The 21048-nt window shown below is 40.8% G+C and overlaps 1 protein-coding gene across 13 annotated transcripts in view; it reads right to left on the minus strand.

The window, feature by feature from the left end:
• The window catches only part of ppp1r12a (protein phosphatase 1, regulatory subunit 12A), a 59899-nt gene that overhangs the window by 37849 nt on the left and 1002 nt on the right, over nucleotides 1-21048 (minus strand). For all 13 annotated transcript variants that reach the window (XM_035996313.1, XM_035996317.1, XM_035996316.1 and 10 more), the window contains exon 2: nucleotides 348-478. In XM_035996313.1, the coding sequence (XP_035852206.1) occupies nucleotides 348-478 (131 nt within the window). The remainder of the gene's footprint in view (nucleotides 1-347; nucleotides 479-21048) is intronic.

A 21048-nucleotide genomic window follows, 5' to 3' on the forward strand; every position in this document is an offset into this window, starting at 1 on the left:
ACTAGGCCATACTGAGTAGACAATCTTGCCAGCACAAACATAAAAGACAGAGGTCACTAATGGGGGGCTCAGAGACGTGACAGGACAGTGCAGACCTCAGCTGGAGTCTAGCCATGTCACCCCTGATATCACTTAGTGCTTGACAATCCAAATGAAATTGTATAGTACCAGCTAATGAGTGATGAGTGCTGCAGTTGCAAGAAAAAAAAATGTTTTTCTTAGAATGAGCAAGATACAAAACAGGATGTAAGGATTAGTTAGCAAAAACATCAAACCTGATGAAAAAGATACTAGTGCTTCTTAGAAACTGAATAAACAGGCTTGTAAACAGGCCTCTCAGTACTTACTCTGCTATGTCTAGGTATCCACAGGAGGCTGCAGCATGGAGGGGGATCCAGCCCTCATTGTCAGGCTGGTTGATGCTGGCTCCGTGCTCCACCAGGAAAGTCACCATGTCAACATTGTCATCTATACATGCCTGAGAGAGACAGACAGAGAGAAGCCACTGTAAGAAACAAGAAGCGAGACCTGACGTGTGTGTGCACACATGCATTTGAGCCAATGTCAGTGGGACGGCCTAAGGCAATGAGGTGCTGTGCATATATGCTGCTTTATGCAAAAAGTAAGAGAACTCAATCTTTCAATGACTGCTTTTACCTAAGCACTCAGCTTTGCACATTAGCCAAATACTTTCTTAATTGTGATAAATCAAACCAACAACGTTCTTACTTGTGATAAATCAAACTGAAATAACCACAAATGCACTCAAACACAGTGTACGTTCTTTTCTTACACTGAGCAGCAGGTGAATCAGTAGCCCCGTTTTTACCTGGTGTTAAAATCCAATCTGAGCGATCAGATCACAAGTGGACAGCTCTAAGTACAGGTAGGAATGCAGCCAAGACGCATTGATCACACGATACAATAACCCTATTTTTATTTTATCCCAGAATTCACGACCATGTAGGATATTACAGCAGACATTCCTGCTCTTACATCGCAACAGCTGCTGTTGCCATTTAGTAGTCTCGCATTGCCATACCTCTCTCCACAGCGCTGTGTCAGCGGCGAGCCTGAGTGGTTAAAGCAGCGGCTGTAAAACGGTGGAACGGTTTCATATCCTATAAATTCTCCACAATAAAAGTCCCCCATTATTTTGTTATTCAAAAGCTTTTATTATGAAGCAGCAAAGTCAGGAAACGTTGGGTCTAAACGTAGGGCTGGGCAACATATTGATGTTGTGATTTGAGACTAGATATTGTCTTAGATTTTGGAAATAATTATATCTTAATATAACATAAGTGCTTTCTTTTCCTAGTTTTAAAGGCTGCATTACAGTGAAGTGATGTCATTTTACTTTACCCACTTAGTCATTATATCCACATTATGGATGATTATTTATCAAAAATCTCATTGTGTAAATATTTTGGGAAAGCACCAATAGTTAACAATACAATATCGTTCGAGGTAGGTGGTCAAAACCTTTGTGATATTTGATTGTCTCCATATTGCCCAGCCCTGATCAGCAGTCACATTGCCAGACCTTCCTCCACAGCGCTGCGGAGGAAGGTCTGGCGAGTCCATACAGCGTTCCAGAATAGCCTCGGGAAGGAACTTGTTTTGGTGGAACACGTATATGTTCAAAGGTTGTTTTAGTCGTGCAACAGAAAACTCAGATTGGACAGATAGTCTAGCTAGCTGTCTGGATTTACCCTGCAGAGATCTGAGGAGCAGTTAACCATAGTCCTCATAAATCCACCGGGGTTTAAAATGCCAATGCTATTGTATATTTTTCTAAAGTTCTACATTTTATTGTATTGTTATACTGTATACTTAACATAAGAATTAAAAATAACTGAAGGACAGTGGGAAATGTATAAAAAAAATACTGTTAAGTGAGTGTTGTACTTAGAGAGCAAAGATTAACCAGAGTCAAATTCCTTGTTTGTTTGCGCAAACCTGGCCAACAAAGCTGATTCTGACAAAGAAAGTGGAAGGTAACGGACAGCCAGCCAAAATGAAAGACATCCGTCGGAATTTCCAGCGGCACCTGAACAATCCCCGAAGTGGAACGGCATGGATGTAGACTAGCAGTAACTTAACCGGACTCTTATAAGCGAACATGAATTGTAAAATAAAGCAGATATAGAAACTAAACTTCAAACCACAGAGATTCAATTTGAAGCTAACTAAGAAACATACAGAGCTGAAAACAGAGACTCTCCTGCACAGGTCCTGGCGCCCATCAGTAGACATCTACTGATGTCGGCAGACAGACTGTAGGCAGCTCATTATCATTAGAATCAAATCATTGAATGTTTTTAATATATGAAATATGTGAGCTTAACATCTGAAATACACTCACGATGTAAGCTACACGTTTATTTGCATGTAGAGCGCAGAGGTGAGATCCGATCACAAGTGGGCACTCACTAAACACACATACTTAGAGCTGTCCACTTGTTATCGGACCACTCAGAACGGATATTAATACCAGGTGAAAACAGCCTTACTCCTTTAAATCTGTGGTTGAGCAAATAAAAACAGCTTTATTTGCCAGCAATTTGTCATTTAATCAATCCTAATTATTAGGAAATGTGCTATTTTCTGGTGCTCGGGACAAGGTACAGATGTTATGCCAGTTTCTTTGTAAAGGACAGGAGGATGTCCTGAACAGCCATGTCATTAGGTGGGAGAGGAAATTGGAGCACCTTCAGAAAAATCTGAATATGTAATAAGTTAAACTCCACGTAAAAAATACCCCAGTTAGTCCAAATCAGCGTCCCACTTAAGACAATGCTTGCTGGGGTGGGTGGTACTACCAGTGGCATACAGCCTATGAAAAAAGGTTTACTAAATGTTTTGGCACAGGACATCTCAGATTTCCCTTACCTCATTTCAGGGCATACGCTCAAAGGGAAGTCAAGACACTGGGTTGTAAACTAGCATACCACACACGTTTAAAAATGACTGACACATCCTGACACAACAAAGTGGGTGCTTAGCATGCACCAGTCTAATTTTCTTCACACCAACAATGTTGTTTAACCATTTTCTGAAACCCCCCAGTACAGCAAACCAAACCATATAGAGTATGACTGATGACACAGTGAAAACAAAAGTGATACCTACAAAAATAAATAGCAGCTGCAAGTAGCATCTTTCCTTGGCCACACGCCTGAGAGGGAGCAAGCTGTCAAGGTGGTCACATTTCTGCTCAACATCCAAAACGAGACTGAGGAAAAGCAGAAATGGAGAGCCTGCATTGCACTCTCCATTCAGGACACACACACAGAGGCCCTGAGGTTAAGACATTACCTGAAATCAAAGACACATAACTAGAGGACCTGCAGAGCAGTGGTCAGAAACAAAGTCTTCAGGTGGAGAAAAAAGCAAATCTTTCTTCTCCAGTATATCTGCAGCTGTCCAACAGGCTAAGCAAAATGCTCAACAGGTATGAACTGATCTGTGGAATCACACATTCACAGTTTGACAGCTGTTGCAGTAAATAATCAGTAGAGATGAACACTTGAAATCAACAACAATTACCATTTAGCAATATCAAAACCCCCCTTACCCATCAGTGAACACTGTGCCTGGATTGTCTCGCTCTCTCTACTGGGGTTGCTATGACAACAAAAGCGTTGACAAGGGAAACAGATACACATGAACACACAGCGGCCTCACGTTTAGGGCACACGACTATCTGGCTGGAATCCTTGTCCAAATTTGGGCCGTTTACAGCACCGTACATGGCCAGAGCTAAAGAGGCCTCACTGAGCTTATCTGACGGTGTGTGTGTGTGTGTGTGTGTGTGTGTGTGTGTGTGTGTGTGTGTGTGTGTGTGTGTGTGTGTGTGTGTGTGAGTGATATGGTTTAGTTGTGTGTGGGAGCTCAGGCACAGAATTCCTCCAGGTGCAGATGGACTTGTTAACAGACAGGGTTCATTGGACTTTGTTACAGGGTAGGGTACACAACAACGCAAGACATTACTTTGACAGTGCTGCAGTCTGCAGCTCTCATCATTACTAGTGAAATGTCACCCACAAGAGTTGATGCCTATCCTGTGCCAACACATGGCAGCTTGTGGTTCCCATCCAAGTCCACAATTTGGAGTTCAAATAAAGTATCGATTGACTGACTGTTGAATTGGCAACCCAGGCAGTAAGTGAAAGTGAGCTGTGGGATTGGCTGTTCAACCAAGTGAATTAGGGACTCTTTTAGAACGGCCTCTTTAAATTTGTCCCCACTGCCTTTTGTTTTCTCCTTCGACAAGTGAAAGAACACAGATGACGACATAAATGCAAAGCAAAAAAAAAAAAAAAAAAAAAAAAAAAAACTTACACTTTATTTAGATCAGACATACTTTCAATTCTTATTCCTTACTATTAAATTGTAGGCTAGTGTGTACTCCGCATTATCTTTGCGCAGTTTTGTTTTTTGGATCATAATTACAGAATACTAGCCTGTCATTTATTTTTGTGCAGACTCAGAAAGAATGTGCATGTTGGCTGTCAGACGGACCGTCAACTGTATTCTTTGTGGTGTGTTCAAGTACAACCTTTAACGTAAGACATCAGATGATGCGAGGCAACACGTAGCATTTAATCAGTCAGCATGGAGTTAGAGTATCAGGTACCTTTTTGACTGCTGGCATGGGACTGAAAAAAATGACTTTTTGCCTCATCTGAATACTGTCCTCCATGCCCTTATCTAAATCCTCCCCACACTTATCTCTTCAAAGTCTTCTCCTTCTCTAAGAATGGAAACAAGCCCCTTAAGGCGAACGCAGTGCTGGCTGTGACCTCCCTCTTCATTGCGTCACATTACTGCAGTGGCTCCTCCCAGCAGCTATTGGAGGCAAACAAAGGTAATCCCTTAATGGCTGTAATTGTGTGTAGCTGACAGGTGCCAGAGTGACAGCCTGCATCAAGAGTATGTACAGTGTAGTGGCCAGAGGGACAGGATAAAGAAGAGGAGAGTCAAGAGAAAGTGCTGTGGCATTCTTATTTCCAGAGCATGGTGGTGTCCTCCGTATGTACCGCTTATGGTGGGATAGCACACTCTTGCAAAATGAACCTCCATGGTTCACATACATCTACAAAGACAAAGTATTTCATATCTAGCAGCAGGCAGAGCGGGTGAGTCATAAAGAGTAGAGGAGGGGGATCTGAGTCTGACCATTAGCCTAATTGAAGTTATATTAAGAAACATTATGAGCTGAATCCTGTCTCACACATCATAATCAGCCCTGGAATGACATATAGGACGTGTGCTGTGCTCGTAGTTAAACATTCAGACATGTTATGACTCACTCTCAAGCAGACATGTTGCCATTTAAACCTGTTTAGCCAGTGTGTCTGAGGGGGAGAAGAGAGGAGGCCTTGTAAAGCATGAAGGCAATAATATGGAAGGCACTACACCGTTTAAAAAAAAAAAAAAAAAAAAAAAAAAGGAGAGTAGGACAAAGACATGAAGTAAACCAAACCTAAGATTTATAAAAAAAAAAAAAAAAAAAAAAAAAAGATTTTCATCACAACTGCACAATACCCTAAACGCATGCTAAACTAGAATACAAAAGTGATACAGATACAATAGATGTTACACTGTACCGCAGCAAAATGTATTCAAAATGTTGTCTTTTGAAAACAATTTGGGTTGATTCTTAATTTCCATTGTGAGGATAGATTCACTGTATTGCAGGATTGATGACGATACAACGGTCTGCTCCACATGTCCATGTATGATATAGTAGACCGGAGAAAGCCAAGGTTGCTGCATTGATAGAGGAAGAAACATTAACTTGCTGAACACTATGTGGCCAGAGCACATTAGATATCACTCCATGTATCCTGTCAGTTTGCCAGACAGGGCTTCTGGGAAATTGACGTAAAAGCGAGGGGAATCAAGTACTAACTTAATCAATAGACACACACAGGATTGATTGATTGGCTGCCAGAGTTAAATGTTCAGATAAACCGTTCTGTTTATCCATTACGCTGTGTGGGATTTGGTTTGCAGTGGAGCAAGAAAAGCAGTGAAAAGATCACTAAACTCTAGAAATGAATTTGGGTTGATTCATGGTCAATGGGAGTCAAATGTGTAAGAGAAATGTTTATATATAATATCCTACCAAGTCTAACAGGGGAAAAACTGGTCATATTTAACAGTGCTATAAAAGCGGAAGCATAATACCACAGGCTATCTAAACTTTATATTGTAGGAATGTACAATGTAGCAGGATCTCCTGTAATGCTTCAACAGAGCCTATTTGATACTTGAGGTTGTGACAGACCACTTAGCATCTTATTTCATAATACAGGACTGCTCCTAGCATGTTCTTTTCCAAGTCTTCCAAACATAAAGGTCTAAATCACGAAATGTGTCGTCTGTGTTTATGAGCTGGTGTATCCTGATGGGAGCACATTAAAATAAACATCAGCCAGACGTCACTGGACGGTCAGCCTCTATTCGTCAAGAAAAAAACTTGCCTCCAGTGGCACTTCATGAAAGAGCAGGATAGAGAAACCTGTCCCTAGTTAATGTGAAGCACCCCAAGGAAACATGACAAAAACATACACACACTGGCCTCACAACTGGAAAAACATTGTTAGCATAAAGTAGAACTGGGCAATATATCGATATCATATTGATATCGTGATATGAGACTAGATATCGTCTTAGATTATGGATATTGTAATATGGCGTGTTGTCTTTTCCTGGTTTTAAAGGCTGCATTACAGTAAAGTTATGTAATTTTCTGAACTTACCAGACTGTTGTAACTGCTCTATTATTTGCCTTTACCCACTTAGTCATTATATCCACATTAATGATGATTATTTATCAAAAATCTCATTGTGTAAATATTTTGTGAAAGAACCAATAGTCAACACTACAATATCTTGCGGTATCGATATCGAGGTACTTGGTCAAAAATATTGTGATATTTGATTTTCTCCATATCGCCCAGCCCTAGCATAAAGAACCACTAATATGTAATCCGGCCTAACCTTGCTAGATAAATAGTAGTCATAAATGCTTGATAAATGTAAATGTGTTCATGTTGACTTGTCGAATTATAAACAAGGTTTAATTTGTGTATAGCTGCATTTGGCCAAAGAATTCCTAAAACGGAAAAGTAAAAGCAGAGCAATGTACATATCTCTCACTTCACACACTCGTCAATTAACTCCACCCGCATGGGGCTGATTATAGGCACTATCAAGAGATTAATTTAATAAACCTTCCAAGCCAGTGGGGATAAATATGGAGAGGATTAGGACAGAAACAATACAGTGTCCATCCATATGCACCAGTCTAATCCTGAAATAATATGGAGGAATTCATGCCCTACTCCCCTACTAGCGCCGCAAAGAAGATGGGCTAAGCCACTCCCGGAGCGGGCACAAAAAATGCACCCATGACGTGCACCTAAGAAAGGAGGCCGGTCTGTTGCTACGACAACAAAGCCAAAAAGAGAACATGGGTTCAGGCCTTGTCAGGCTTTTGTAAGAAACATAAATTAATAAAGAAAAGACTTCATTTTAAAGCACACAGGGGTTGCTCAGATAGCCCCTGAAGGCACTGTGAGACAACATAAAAATAACTAATGTTGAAAGGAGCATCTTGAGGTGCCATCTCTCTTTTATTTTCTTTTGAAATCTCTTGCAGGCATGACTTTTAAATGTTATTAGAGAGATTCTCATGCCGTTTTATGGCTTCTTTAAAAAACTACTTTTGCATAGCCACATTTACATCTTTTATTGATTAGCATCTAGCACTGTCTTACTTAGCCTACAAGATGGAATGATAAAGCCACACCAGTTTATCTAGCTACAACTTATCAAACTATAATAATGCTTTCAGTTTCCATTTGTGCTTTACATTTACACAAACTTCCATCACACCAATGGAGGTAATGAGCTTCATTCTATATTAACAGGAACTGAAGTGGCTCAATCAATCAGCACAGAAGACAATTATAACATTTTGAAAATTTGCACCTCATGCTTTACTTCAAATGGACAAGTCTGACACCCCAGACAAAACATTTAAAAAAAGGCACAATCTTCTTCATGCTATAGCTTCTGTGTGTGTATAAAAATTATATCTTATGGGCCATCGTGGAGAGAGCTCCGAGCTTAAATTCAGCACTACTCCACATCAAGGAGACACTTGAGGACCCCTCCCCTCCTTGACTTCCTTTAGTAGCACCCTCAGATGGCCAACTCAAGCACCCTGGAGAAAGCTCCCGTTGTGGCTCCTGCACGTTTTACTGCTGAGAGTGGCAGAGAACTCGGTGGCACAGGCAACCAGCTGAGCCCTTTGTGCTAGCAGCTATTCTACATTCATTGACGATGGCAATGGTGCATGGCCACGATAACAGCCATGACTGACAACAGTGTGCCCGTGCGGCAAGGAAATGTCATGAGAACCATCAAGCGTGCCACAAATCAATCTAGGCTACTTTATGCAAGTAGGCCATATTAAAAATGATCCCACAAATAATGCACACATCAAAAACTCTTGCACCAAAGTGGCCACATCTCTCAAAGTATTTCATATGAAGCTTTTGGTAGGATTTACCACTGCATCAATTATGCTGCGCTCTACTTTATTCAGTCATACATTTACACATTGGGATCATTGTCCGACTGACCAACATGCACCTAGCACTATGAAATCTTCAGACACCTCACCTACTCACAGCATTATCGTAAACAATTACAAGTCTCTGCTTAGAGCTTTTTGTAGCTGTATTATAGAAAAGCAGTGCACAGGGACATAAAGTAAGCCATCTCAAAAGCCATATCTTAACATCAGTTTATGCATTGTTGTTCATGCAAGAGTGAAGCCCTGAGTATAAATTTCACCAACCCTTTTACCCTCTTTTCCCTGATGGTTGGATTCTAGCCTTGAGCATAGTTTAGGTTTGGGCTTTATTTGCCAATGGTGGTGAATGGAATTTTGTTTGTGGTGCTCAATCATTGAATACGGCCATTCTCAACTCAACAGAGACATGTCTTTTCCGAAACAATGCCCAGATTCCTAAAGACAATCCACAGGCCTCACTGTCAACGGTTTTCATAAGTACAACTGAACCTTCTACTGAAAAAATAGTCCCAATGAAAAGTCCCCACAAAGATCTCTGTTGATTATGCTACACTAACTAAATGTGAAACTACAACAGCAACAAACCAAAAGATTATCACAGTGATGGGGGAACAGCTGTTTAAATCCCCATAACAGCAAAAGGCTTAATTCACTTCGATTGTGATCAGGACTTTGGCTGGGATCAAAGCATCTACACAACCATAATACACTCAGTGCCCTTTAAAGAAGAAGGGTGATCACTACCATTCTCTCTAAGTACAGATATTAAAATACACACTAATAAAAACAAACTTCACTTGCTAATTTTTGCCACCCCGTGCAACCATCTGGTGCTTTCAGTAAGCACTCTTCAGTTTTATTCTTTGTGTGATGTGGGGGAAGTAAAACTGATGTAATTTCTGTGGTAAGGAGGATGGCTGAAACCTCTAGTATCTGTCAGGAAAGCCAAAACATTATCTAGGTATTGTGTTGTGAGGTTTGTCCAACATTTCATGTACAAAATGGAGAGAGAAAAAGAGGCTTGTCGGCTTTCAGAATGTGTGCTTAGGGCATCCACAATAAAGCTTAATAACACGGGACTTGTTTTTCCTTAAAAAGAGGGAAAGACCAGTTTTCCATATAAAGCAACAGTGTTGACAACAAAGCAGCTTCTTCTGGAGCTCAGAACTGGCCTCTCTCTCTCTTACTTTACTCCTCTCCCTTTAGTAGTACAACTTCTATCTGCACCCACCTAACCAGTAAGCAGCAAGGCCCTGGACTAGCATACCAGTGGAGAAATTCCCAGATAAGTAATACTCCTAGCCCAGGGGCTTCAGGCATCAGCGCTTTGGCCACTCCTCGTGGGCTACGTCATCGGCTCAGAGGCGCGCAGCCACTTCCACAAAAGGAATTCCTTCTTACCGTCCCTGCATGTAAGTATGAGTGCGTTAAGTGTCTGTGTTTGCGCGTGTGTGTGTGTGTGTGTGTGTGTGTTAGACAGATCAGCCCAGACAATGAGAGATGTGGTAAAAAAAACTACACTGGAAATAGAACAATCCAGACACGAATATATATAAAAAAAAAAAAAAAAAAAAAGGATTACATGAGGATCAGTAAATCTATACTTGGAAGAGACTTTAGTGTGAATGTTCAGTGTGTGTGTGTGTGTGTGTGTGTGTGTGTGTGTGAGACAAAGAGCTCACAGCTCCTGTGCTATTGGCAGGGTTCATGAGGCCATAGGGTACGAGGGGGAGGGTTTGAGCGCTGCAGGGCGACCAGCTGGGTCCCTCCACTAGATGAGCCCTGTTGGGGGCTGTAACTAGACTACACACACACATGCACACAGCCCCTGCCTTCAGTGCTCTTGCTGCTGCTGCTACTGAGGACGACCATATATGGCCCTGGGATTCCCATGGAAAAAGAAGACCAGGATTGAGGAAGAGAGAGGGGGGGAAATGCGGGCGAGATTATAACTGTATGTTTCACTTGGGCTTTCGCTCAGCAGCCAAAACAATAGCCCCACTTGAGAGCCAAATTAGTTTCCATGTGAGGGGTCCAAAGGCGAGAGGGGGCACCAGGGGGGAGAGGCAGAGAGGTCAGATAGCCACAGAGCGATGGCAGAATACAACCTCCGTTGATATTTCCATAGAATAGAACCCTTATGTGGAGGCTACTGTACGGAGGACAGTAGATAGCTCAGTCAGCAGTCACTGACAGTCTACTGAAGAGGCATTAAGAATGGTCCACACACTGCACCCCCTCTCCTCTTCCCCCAGCGTTCTGGCACTGTCACCGCTGATGCCAACAAGCTCTGAGCCCAAGAGGTTAAATGGATAGTGTGGGTGCCAGGGTCTGCCCTGCAGGCATTCTACCAACTTATATCCATTACCAGCACAAATATGGATCACCACCAGAGTAACACTGCATCACAACGCATGCTGAATTGCTAGTACGCTGTCACGCAAAGACCAAGTCCACAGTTTCGAGTGGACTAAAATCAGAAAGGCGTTTATTGCCACTGTAGTTACCCTACGTGGAATTTGCCTTGGTGATTGGTGCATACATAACACAAACAAACATTTTAAACATTAATAAGAATAAACAAATACAGAAACAGAAACAAATGTATACAAAATTGTTGTTTAAGTAGTTTATAGCTGTTTAAGTAGTTTAGTTTAAAATAAGATGAATGCAATCTAATCTACAGCTTTACTTTAACTTTAATAAACTACTCATATGTTAGCAAACGGAACAAGAATCCTGTACATTTCATTTGGAAAATTGCACGTGTCAATATAGTGATTTTTACTTGATTTTGATCTGTTGTGCAGCCCTTCAAAAACAAGACTTCTACTAGGAGTGAAAATGTATTCATGAAATTCAAAACAATGATATAGGCTAGGCTACTGATGCAGACATCAGGCGTCTCCATATGAGAAACTAGTCAACAATTTAACAAACAGAAAATCCATTTATTTAACCCGACGCATATAAAAGATGTAAAAAGAATGAGAATGCATATTTGTTTGCCTGGTTTTAGGTAAATCATTAGGCAAGGCAGTGCAGATAGCTGTATGCCTACATGTGTGTGTCTGTGTTAGGGTAGTGTCAGAAATAAAAGCAGAGGGAGGGGAAGAAGTAAGCTCACTAGTGGAGCCTCAAAGAGGAAATGAGAAAAATAAACAGCCACTTCCTGTTCCTCTCTGGCCTGAAATCTCCAACACCCTGACCCCTCCTACCATCACCACCTCAGTAAGGAAAGACGGGCAATACCCCCTTCCTCCCTAAGTTCTGGGCCTGAAAATTCACAGCACAAGGGCATACATTTTTACTGTCCTCCAAACAACCTAAATATGACACAAAGGGGTATGGATGCAAATTTTAGACAAGTTTTTAGATGGTTAACCACATTAACGATTAATAGTCAATGTCAGCTGCTTAAAACATGCAACTGATGCCCCAGAGATTACACAATGTGCATCAACTTTGCACAATGTCAGTTGATACTCTAGATGGACAGTAAACATAAAACTATGATTAAATCGGTCATCAATCACTAAATAAGATTCCTGCACAGTGGACCAAAATGCTGCTCAACATGATCTATAAAACGACCGGGGGGCCAGACCTTGAGGATCGTAACTCGACTGTGTCTTAGCATGAGTGGTTGTGGTTCATTAATTTTTCATTTAACAGTCTATTAACATCTCAGCTTGATTAGACTCAGTGACCTGACATTTATGCTCTATAAAACACGGAGATAAAATTGTGTTTGAGGGCAGTGTTATGATTTCACCATGTCTTATTTTGCAATCAGTCTTGATTTTAAAATTGTATGATTTTTGTTACCTGTCTTTGATGAACAAAAGCAATCATTATTTTCTATCACTACTTCATTCAGTCTGTCATCAAATATTATTAGTTGATGCTCAGTTGATTTCTTTAATGTAAAGTGTTAACAGAGTTCTCATGAGAATATATTACATTCATCATTTGTTGCCAATATTAAGTATGGCTACCGCTGAGTGAAATCCTGCTCATCTCCCTTTACCAGCTAGTCAGCTGAATCTTTTTGTATGGTCCAGTAAGGGACATTTGGCGTGCCACTAGGTTTAAAAGCATTTTGGATTATTAAAAACATGTACTAAACATCTACCAATAGAAGAAAAAAAAACATTACTTTCTAGCTAACACCAAGGCCATACTTATGTAAGTCAATTTGACTCACAAGCCAAAGTACTCAGACTGTCATGGTCCAGGCCCATTTACTGACACTGCTATTTATCTGCAGGAAGAGAATCACTCGCATGTGCTTATTCACGAGAACACTAATGGAGTAGCATCACAGTAAACAGCAGGCTCATTCAATCTCACGGCCACTGATGGATCAGCGCTAACAAAAACCAATGCCTCAGGAAGAATAGCTGCTGTAATGCCGGATCCTCATTAGTACCCAACTAAACAAACAAACACATCATGCCAATCAAGTGTAAAGACCGAAAGAGAGATGCAGCAATAGATTAGCTCATTGTCCTATCAGCTGATATTAGCTTTAAAAGCCAATGTTGTATCTGTAAAATTATTATTTTAACTGGTGATAAATTCCAGATTGTAATACAAGCATTTTCCCCCAAGAAGTATCATTTATTGCTACTGTAAAATTAGCAACAAAGTAATGATAGCAAGATACATTTTCTAAAATATGGCAATCTGTGATGGGTGAAAGCAACAATGAGCTTATAAGTTTCCCAACTGAGAATGTAAGGATGTCATGTCCTCGATGTCTTGGCTTAACTAAAACACAATGTGTAGACTGTGTATAATGGGCCAATCATCATGTTTACATCTATTCCTCATTTCGTCAGCTGAAGATGCAGCCATTTTGAGAATAAATGGAAAGAATGTAACCTCATCCTTCCACAGACAACAAGTGGACATGCGCTCTCAGTCTTAATTGTACTCGCTGCTCTGTAAGACAATGAGGAATTCACAGTCTCTGGGTCCAGGTGTTTTCAGTTCAAAAACAGCTCATAAAAAACACTCAGCGTGAGACATCTGACTGCCGCCAAGCAAACAACACAGCGGGATGGCTTGAAGAAGACTTGGCTTAAATAGAAGACAAGACATTATGTGCCACGGGTGGGGGGAAAAAAACCAAGCTGAAGTCATCCCACAAACATTTCACAGCAGCTCAATACTATGCACGGCTTGGAAAAGTGGGGGCAGACAGCAAAGCAAGTGGTGGGCAATAATCTGTTAAGGCACCTGGCAGATTCTTTTACCAATCTGTTTTACACAAAAGGTCTCAACAGGCAATTATGCTTGCATGTTATTTCTCATTTACCCCTCAAACCGTTCCACGAAGCAGCATTAAGAGCTGTAACCTTATGTATGGGTGACAAATAGTGGCACACACTATCCTCAAAATGCATTCAGCAGAAAGGAAGAGATAAACCATGGCAGCCTTTTGTTTGAAATCAACTTCTCATTTTCCTAAATTCATATACAGCAGTGTAATGTGTAGTGCAATGTAATAACTGATGTAAACATTAGGCTACAAAGCTTAAGTTAAATCCACCCATGCGCCACATCAAAAAATAAATAAAATAAAATTCTGTTACACACACACACACACACACATATATATATCAACGTCGTTTTTATTTTATTTTTGTTGTTTTTATTATTTTTTTTCTCTATGTCGTCAGGGTGTGTTTTGTTTTTTTCTTCTCTTTTTTGTGTTATTAAATTATATAAAACTGTAAAAAAAATTGAAGTGCAACAGGAAAAAGCATAACATGTGACTGGATATGAAAGCACTACAATAAAAGTATAAAAAAAAAATAAAAATAAAAAAAGTGCTTTTGGGCAAGGTCAAGTCTGTGCCCATAGCCTGGCCGCCAAGATAGCACAGATCATATACGTGGCAGCAGGTTTACACTACTGAGGAATTCTCCACATGACCCTAGGTGAACTAGTTCCCACCTGCAGCCAAGCTCATCTGACATACTTCAGAGAACACTCGCTGTTCCAGATCCTCTAGTGGGGATGCCTCTGGCGTTTTATCCCCACTATGCATCGGCAGCAGTGTCATAAATTCAGTTGGGATGCATAGGATCCATGCAGACCAGAATCAACTGAGCCATACATGATTTACACCATTTCTCACTGAAGACAAATGTACATGTATATATATACCCTGGCATGATGCTTAGTTGATGTAAATGCAATCATTTTTTTCTTGTCCGGGTTATGGTTCTATCACATCTGAGCTAACAACGTGAATTTGTTTTCAATAAGAAATCACTTTTACAAATCAACTACACTGCAACACGTATTACAATCCTTCCAGCTCATTTAGCTTACACAGTAGCTGTCTATTTCCAAAGTCATCCATGTTATCGTGACACACTGCGCAAGGTAAACAACACCGACATGTCACAAGCAGCAGATGACCTGACATGTTGCAAAGCATCGGCACGCAAACACCAAAGACTTCCTGCTGTTGATTATGGGGTTGGTAGAATGGCTGAATCAAACAGTGAGCGAGGGCAGCTTGACAAGGACAGACCTGCCAATTATACACAGGTAACGTATACATGTTCTGGGGCTCCAATTCTAAAATTAACGCTCTCAGTCGTCAAGCACGCTGAAGTTACAATAACGCTACAGTGATTTACTGCAGACTGGAATTCAGCATTGGCTTTACTTTTATGTAAGAAGTTAAATTGAGACATGTTTTATCTCATATTAGTGCATCGACAGCACAACTGCATGACTCAAAACACCCATTGGTGCTTGCTGTGTAAAGTACAACACACCTTTCAATATTGGTCACACAAACCAGCTGCCGATTGATTTTTAAAATGGCAATGGGGTGTTACTGGCAGAAAATCTAATGAAATATTGCTTAAGCTGGTTTCACACCGCCGCATGGCAACCGCCCTGACAACAGCCTACCTGCAAGAACGTTTCCCAAAAAAAGTTTTTAAAAAGTGGTTCCAGCCACCAGGCGGTTACCACCAGAAGTTCAGCACATTGAACTCTGGGTGGCAGAGCAAATTCTGTGCACATTCACGGCAACCGCTTCCCCTCAATAAAATGACTGAAGGCGGCAAGTTACCGCGCAGCAGAGTAAACGCCCTTTTAATCCAACTACACGGTCCATCTACCATTGTTTCTGCTGTTGTGTCAAGGTTTGGTTGGCTTTAATCCATATGGCTCCAGACATGGTTTCCTTCTTGTATATGTTCAGACCACAAATTGACTTACTTCTGCGAGACCTTTTAGGTCATGATATAATATTTCCTCTACTGTACTTATAAGACTGTGATGCTGTTTGAGAATCTGATCATTCATCACAATAAACAAGGGTACAGAGAGGCTGCATACGAATACAATCAAATTAAATTATGATTAGTATGCATTGAACATTACCAAATTACATAGGTCAATGTTGGCTTCTGTTTTTAGACCAGAATTGAAATATCAAACAAAGCTATATCTTTAACAATGATACACAAATCATAACTCATATGGCAAGCCATGATTAGGTCTAAATATTAGCCCCAATAAAATACCAAAACATGACGATAGCTAATCACATTAGGAGGACTGGCAGTTAACTATCCATACTAGACAAAGAACAATACAATCTGTGACTGACTGTCTAGATTTCAGTCCATAAATTATTAAGTTGCATCTTAATGTATTCTGCAATATGTTAGAGATGCATGAGTGACTAGCTGCTACTGTAAGATGGCCTTAAACCATAACAAAGAACCTGGAAGCCTTGTGCAACCTTTTGCAAGAAAAGCAACGTGAATGCAGACTGGAAGACAGTATGAGCATTAAATGTTGGGCACAGAGATCCTGTTACAGCCTAAATACTGTAACAGGAAAAGTAATTTACCATAAAAAGCCAACAATATGTTCTCATTTAACTAAGCCAACATTTTATATGCAATTGACCTTCATCATGTCTTTAAAGTCCATCCACCCGCCAATAACTCCTCAGCTGGTTAAGTCATAGAAACAGCAGCTAAGAGACTAGTTCTCTGCATTAAACGAACAAAAGAAACAGGCATGCTGGCTCTATACATGCAAGGTAGTCCTCTCGACACACCAAAGCAACCTGGTGCCACGTACCATGTCATCAAGTCAATTTTATATTTATAGCCCAATTTCACAAATTTGCCTCAAGGGGCTTGTACACAACGACTCAATGACACTTAAACAATGGACAAAATATCGACTGAAATGCTGCACTTCAAAGTCAAGCGGAGTGGACCGGACTTTGATGTTCAACAATAAGTTTATATAAACTCCTTAATCATGCTAATCTCTACAACAAATGTGGAATCAGGAAAAAAAAAAATCCCTCAACAGAAAAGAGCACCCACCTCCCTCCTGAAGCTACCTGAAAGTAAAAAAAGATTTCACTACCATTCAAATAGACCCCAAGGATGTTGATTTTGATGACCATACATATCGAAAGGCAGTGGATTTACAATGCTTTATATGAATGTACCAAAGGATTCCTGATTAAAATCTACATGCAAAAGAGCATTGCTTGGTCATCTGGGCTTATTTTGGGCCATATGCTGTACACCCCCACAAAGTCCCACAAACTGCTGAAAAGCTGATAACAGAACTGTGCATTACATCTCACCCTCAACATATTATGCAATCCTAGGTAGTCTTTATCCAACGGTCATCAGATCTGGGAGTTATTATGCAGGCAGCAAGAGCCCTGGCAGATTCTTGTGGATTAAGCCTGTCTCGATAAGTCACCAACCTGTTGTATAGCCTAGCAAAACAGGTGAGAGAAAAAAGGGAAGATACGTAATGCAATGCGATGCTTTGCTTGTCTTAACCAAAGGGCCCCTCTACAAGAGATGGCGGGATTTTCTCCCTCAGGCAGAAAGACAGGAGGCTTGAGGTCTGTAAGAGGATGCCATGATGCCTTTATCAGAAGGACAGGGACACGTCAAAGGAATTTCTTTTTTTGCTCGTCTTACTGGCCAACTGTGAGCCTCAGGCACAGCTGAGAATCTCAGGGTTGGGGCTGTAGTGAGAGATCCACAGCAATTATGTAATGTTTTAATATGACTGATGCTGGTCTGGATAAAAAGAAACAGCCACCGTACCATCTTCAACCACATGCTCTATAATTGTTCCATTACAAAAATTCATGAAAAATGATTCTCATTTCAAACAGCTGAGCACGGCCGAAGACTCTTTCTCTGTTCAGTCTGTTATGCAACTCCCACTCTGTACATGCAAATCCACCAACACAAGTGACTAGCAACCTTCCCTGAGTCGTTGTCATGGAGACAGGGCGAGATAATGTTCATAGACTTCAGGGCCATAATGAGGGTGTGTAATGTCAACAGAGCAAAGGCATTGTAATACCCTACTCTGACATGTTAAGCTGGGCTGAGTCTTGTCACCTCGGTCCTGGGGATCAGCAAAGGCCATGAACGCTAAAGACAAAAAGTTCAGGTGTGGGTCAGTGTGGAGATTTTCTTGTTTGAAGCGACAAGCCCCGGTTACCTCCACACTAATTGCCTTGATGGAGCTCAGTGGGCAACAGTCAGCTGGGCCTTGGCATTGTTTGGGGAGAGGCAAGCCGGAGAGCGAATGACTAGAGGGGAGGGGTTTAGGTGACAGCTGAGGAATGTCTGCTCTGCTCTCTCTTTGCCATGGTTTCCAGCGACTGTCATGTGAGGAATGCACAGGCTAGGACGACAGGACTTGGAATGCCACCCTCTGAGACGAGTTTAGCTGACAGGATCTGGAATCTAGACTTGTCCACTGAACCCCTCACTCACTTGTGCGTCCTCTTTACCGTCCACCTGAATCCATGCAGTCTGCATTTGGGCAAACCAGTCAATCACATCGCAAAACGGAAATTTGACTTTGAAATTACAAAAGCTACATAGAGTCGCACTCTTCACTCATCTATCAAAAACTGAAGACATCACAAATGGTCAATTCTCCAAACCTCATCCCAACTATTTCCATATGCACAAGGGGGCCTGTAATGGTCTTCATCATGAATCACATCATAGAGACTACAACAGAAAGAGAACATGTTTACAGGTCCTTCCGCTACAAGTCATTTTTTAAGTGACAGAAGGCCTATGACTCACATAAAGACAACCTCTAGCCTAAATGTGAGATTATGCCAGGGCTGCACTACAAAGCAGAGCTACAGTGAGTCATACCCAAACTTAGTATCATCTCCTGAAACCCAGTTAGGAGAACTTGTGGTGGTGGTATTTATAACCCTGCACTGGTCACCAGCATTAGGAGTGATATCGATGCACCGCATGTGAAATGAGCCATCATGTAACAAAATGACACTTCACAACAAAGCCAGAGGTCATTCATTGAATGGACTAGTGCAATTTATTGCACAAAATTAACGTCTCAAAATTACCACTGATGAGTTTTTTTCCAATGCAAAAATTTCATAAAATCATGGTATGCTTTAGAGATAAATGTCTGACACCAATAAGTAAAAGTAAGTAAATGATGAAGACCTAAAGAAAGACATCATATGACTGATTGTCCATCTTCATTTCACTTCATCTATGGAAACTATCATCGCCTTGACCTTGCTGCAACTCTGGGATTAGCACTTTTAACAGAAATCCCTGTGTTGCCTTTTTCCAACTCCTTTATAAGAACCCTCAAACCCCCGGTTCACATGCTGGCCTACAACACACACAAACACCCGCACGGCAGCTTTTCGTCTCCAGAGATAGTTAGGTCTGGACAGCGGCACTGCAAATTCTTTCCACACTCTAGCTTATCCCAGGACATCAGCCCAAAAAAAGGCAACGTTTGCACCCAATGAGTTTGAACAGGGGGCCATGCTAATTCCAGATTTCATTATAGCGGACTAGCACAAACATGGCTGATTTAACAACACCATTAATAAACTCACAGAGCAAATTACACACAAATAAAATCAATTTGTGGTCTGAACATAAAAAATAAAAAAAAATGTAATTTCCTCTTTGGGGATTAATAACGTATGTCTTCTTCAAGCTAATGACCTATCTCAGAAAACTTGCTTTTAAAACTTTTATTGGTGTAATAGGTGTGTAAAGGGTTAACAAACATGCCATGTAGGTGGTGCACTTAGCCCTACTAAAGCTAACTATCACTGGAGAAGTGGGGATGAGTAATGGAGGTGCCATCACTGGAAAGCAATGCTGGTAATAAACATTTAATGTAAGAATTATTTCATTAATTCTTAGAACATTTAGGCACTTGCGATCCAAACAAAAAAGGTGGAGAAAGCATCCTTGCTGATGAATGAAACCATGCAAATGCTTCTTTCCACCATCAATAACTGGAACCTAATCATAATAAATTACTTGGGGTGTCCTCTTGCCCTACAGGTACATACACTTAACTCCTGGGTAGAAATCCAATCAGGGACCTTCACACTCTATGATTTTAACTACCTAAGAAATATAACAATTTCATTGGTATTAAAAATTGAAAAGAAGTATGTTATTGATTCACAGCAGCTGATAGTGTATACTATAATTGTATTTGTAATAAATGTCACTAAATGCAATAACATAAGTGTATAGCTGAAAAAAGAATCCTAGTATTTTCCAGGTATTGTTTAACAAAACATCAACGGTAGAGAGATGAGGTCACATATGGAGCATAGCAGAGAATGAACAGAGTAGTAGACAATACGAATGAATCTTTAACTAGACTGCCATATTCACAACTTACAATGAAGAAGTTCCAAACCGCAGCAATTCATATTTTAAAAGAAATATACTGTATGCACAGTAACATCACAGAATGCAAGTGCTAGCTCAGGACTCTCCTTTCTGTAACTGCACCTACTAAAAGCTACGATAATATTTCAATCCCTGGATTGGTGTTTTAGGAACCTTGTAAATCAGACTTAAGTTTCAAAAAGCCTTAACATAGGCAGGTAGCTGACGTTACTAACGACGGGCAAAACAGGCTGCCATTTTCATACACAGTACAGAGTACAGAGGCTAGTAAAAGTAGCTACCGTAGTTAGCGGGCAAAAAGTTAGCATAGCACTGCTGACATTCCAGCTAAATAAAAAGTATTTCGCACGCATATCTTCCTGGTTTAAACCCAAAACACCAAAGTCCCCAAACGTAAATGTTGGAGACAGAAAGGAATCCGCTGACGTCGCTTCTCAAGCTAGCTAGCTGACAAATGAATTAACCTAAGCTAAACCTCCACAACAGCTAACGACAGCTAGCTTATCCTGCTAATGTAGCGTTAGCATACATTCCGCTTGGCTGCTGCATTGAAATAATTGATCACATTTGAACTAGCTAATATACCAAACACTGCTGTCAACTCTGTTTACATTACGTAAATGTCGTATACAGTTAAGGCCTTGCAAGGCTAACATTGGCCTGTAACGTTAATCGAATTAC

Source organism: Sander lucioperca, chromosome 20 (genome assembly GCF_008315115.2).
Source record: "Sander lucioperca isolate FBNREF2018 chromosome 20, SLUC_FBN_1.2, whole genome shotgun sequence".
Classification (NCBI taxonomy): Eukaryota; Metazoa; Chordata; class Actinopteri; order Perciformes; family Percidae; genus Sander; species Sander lucioperca.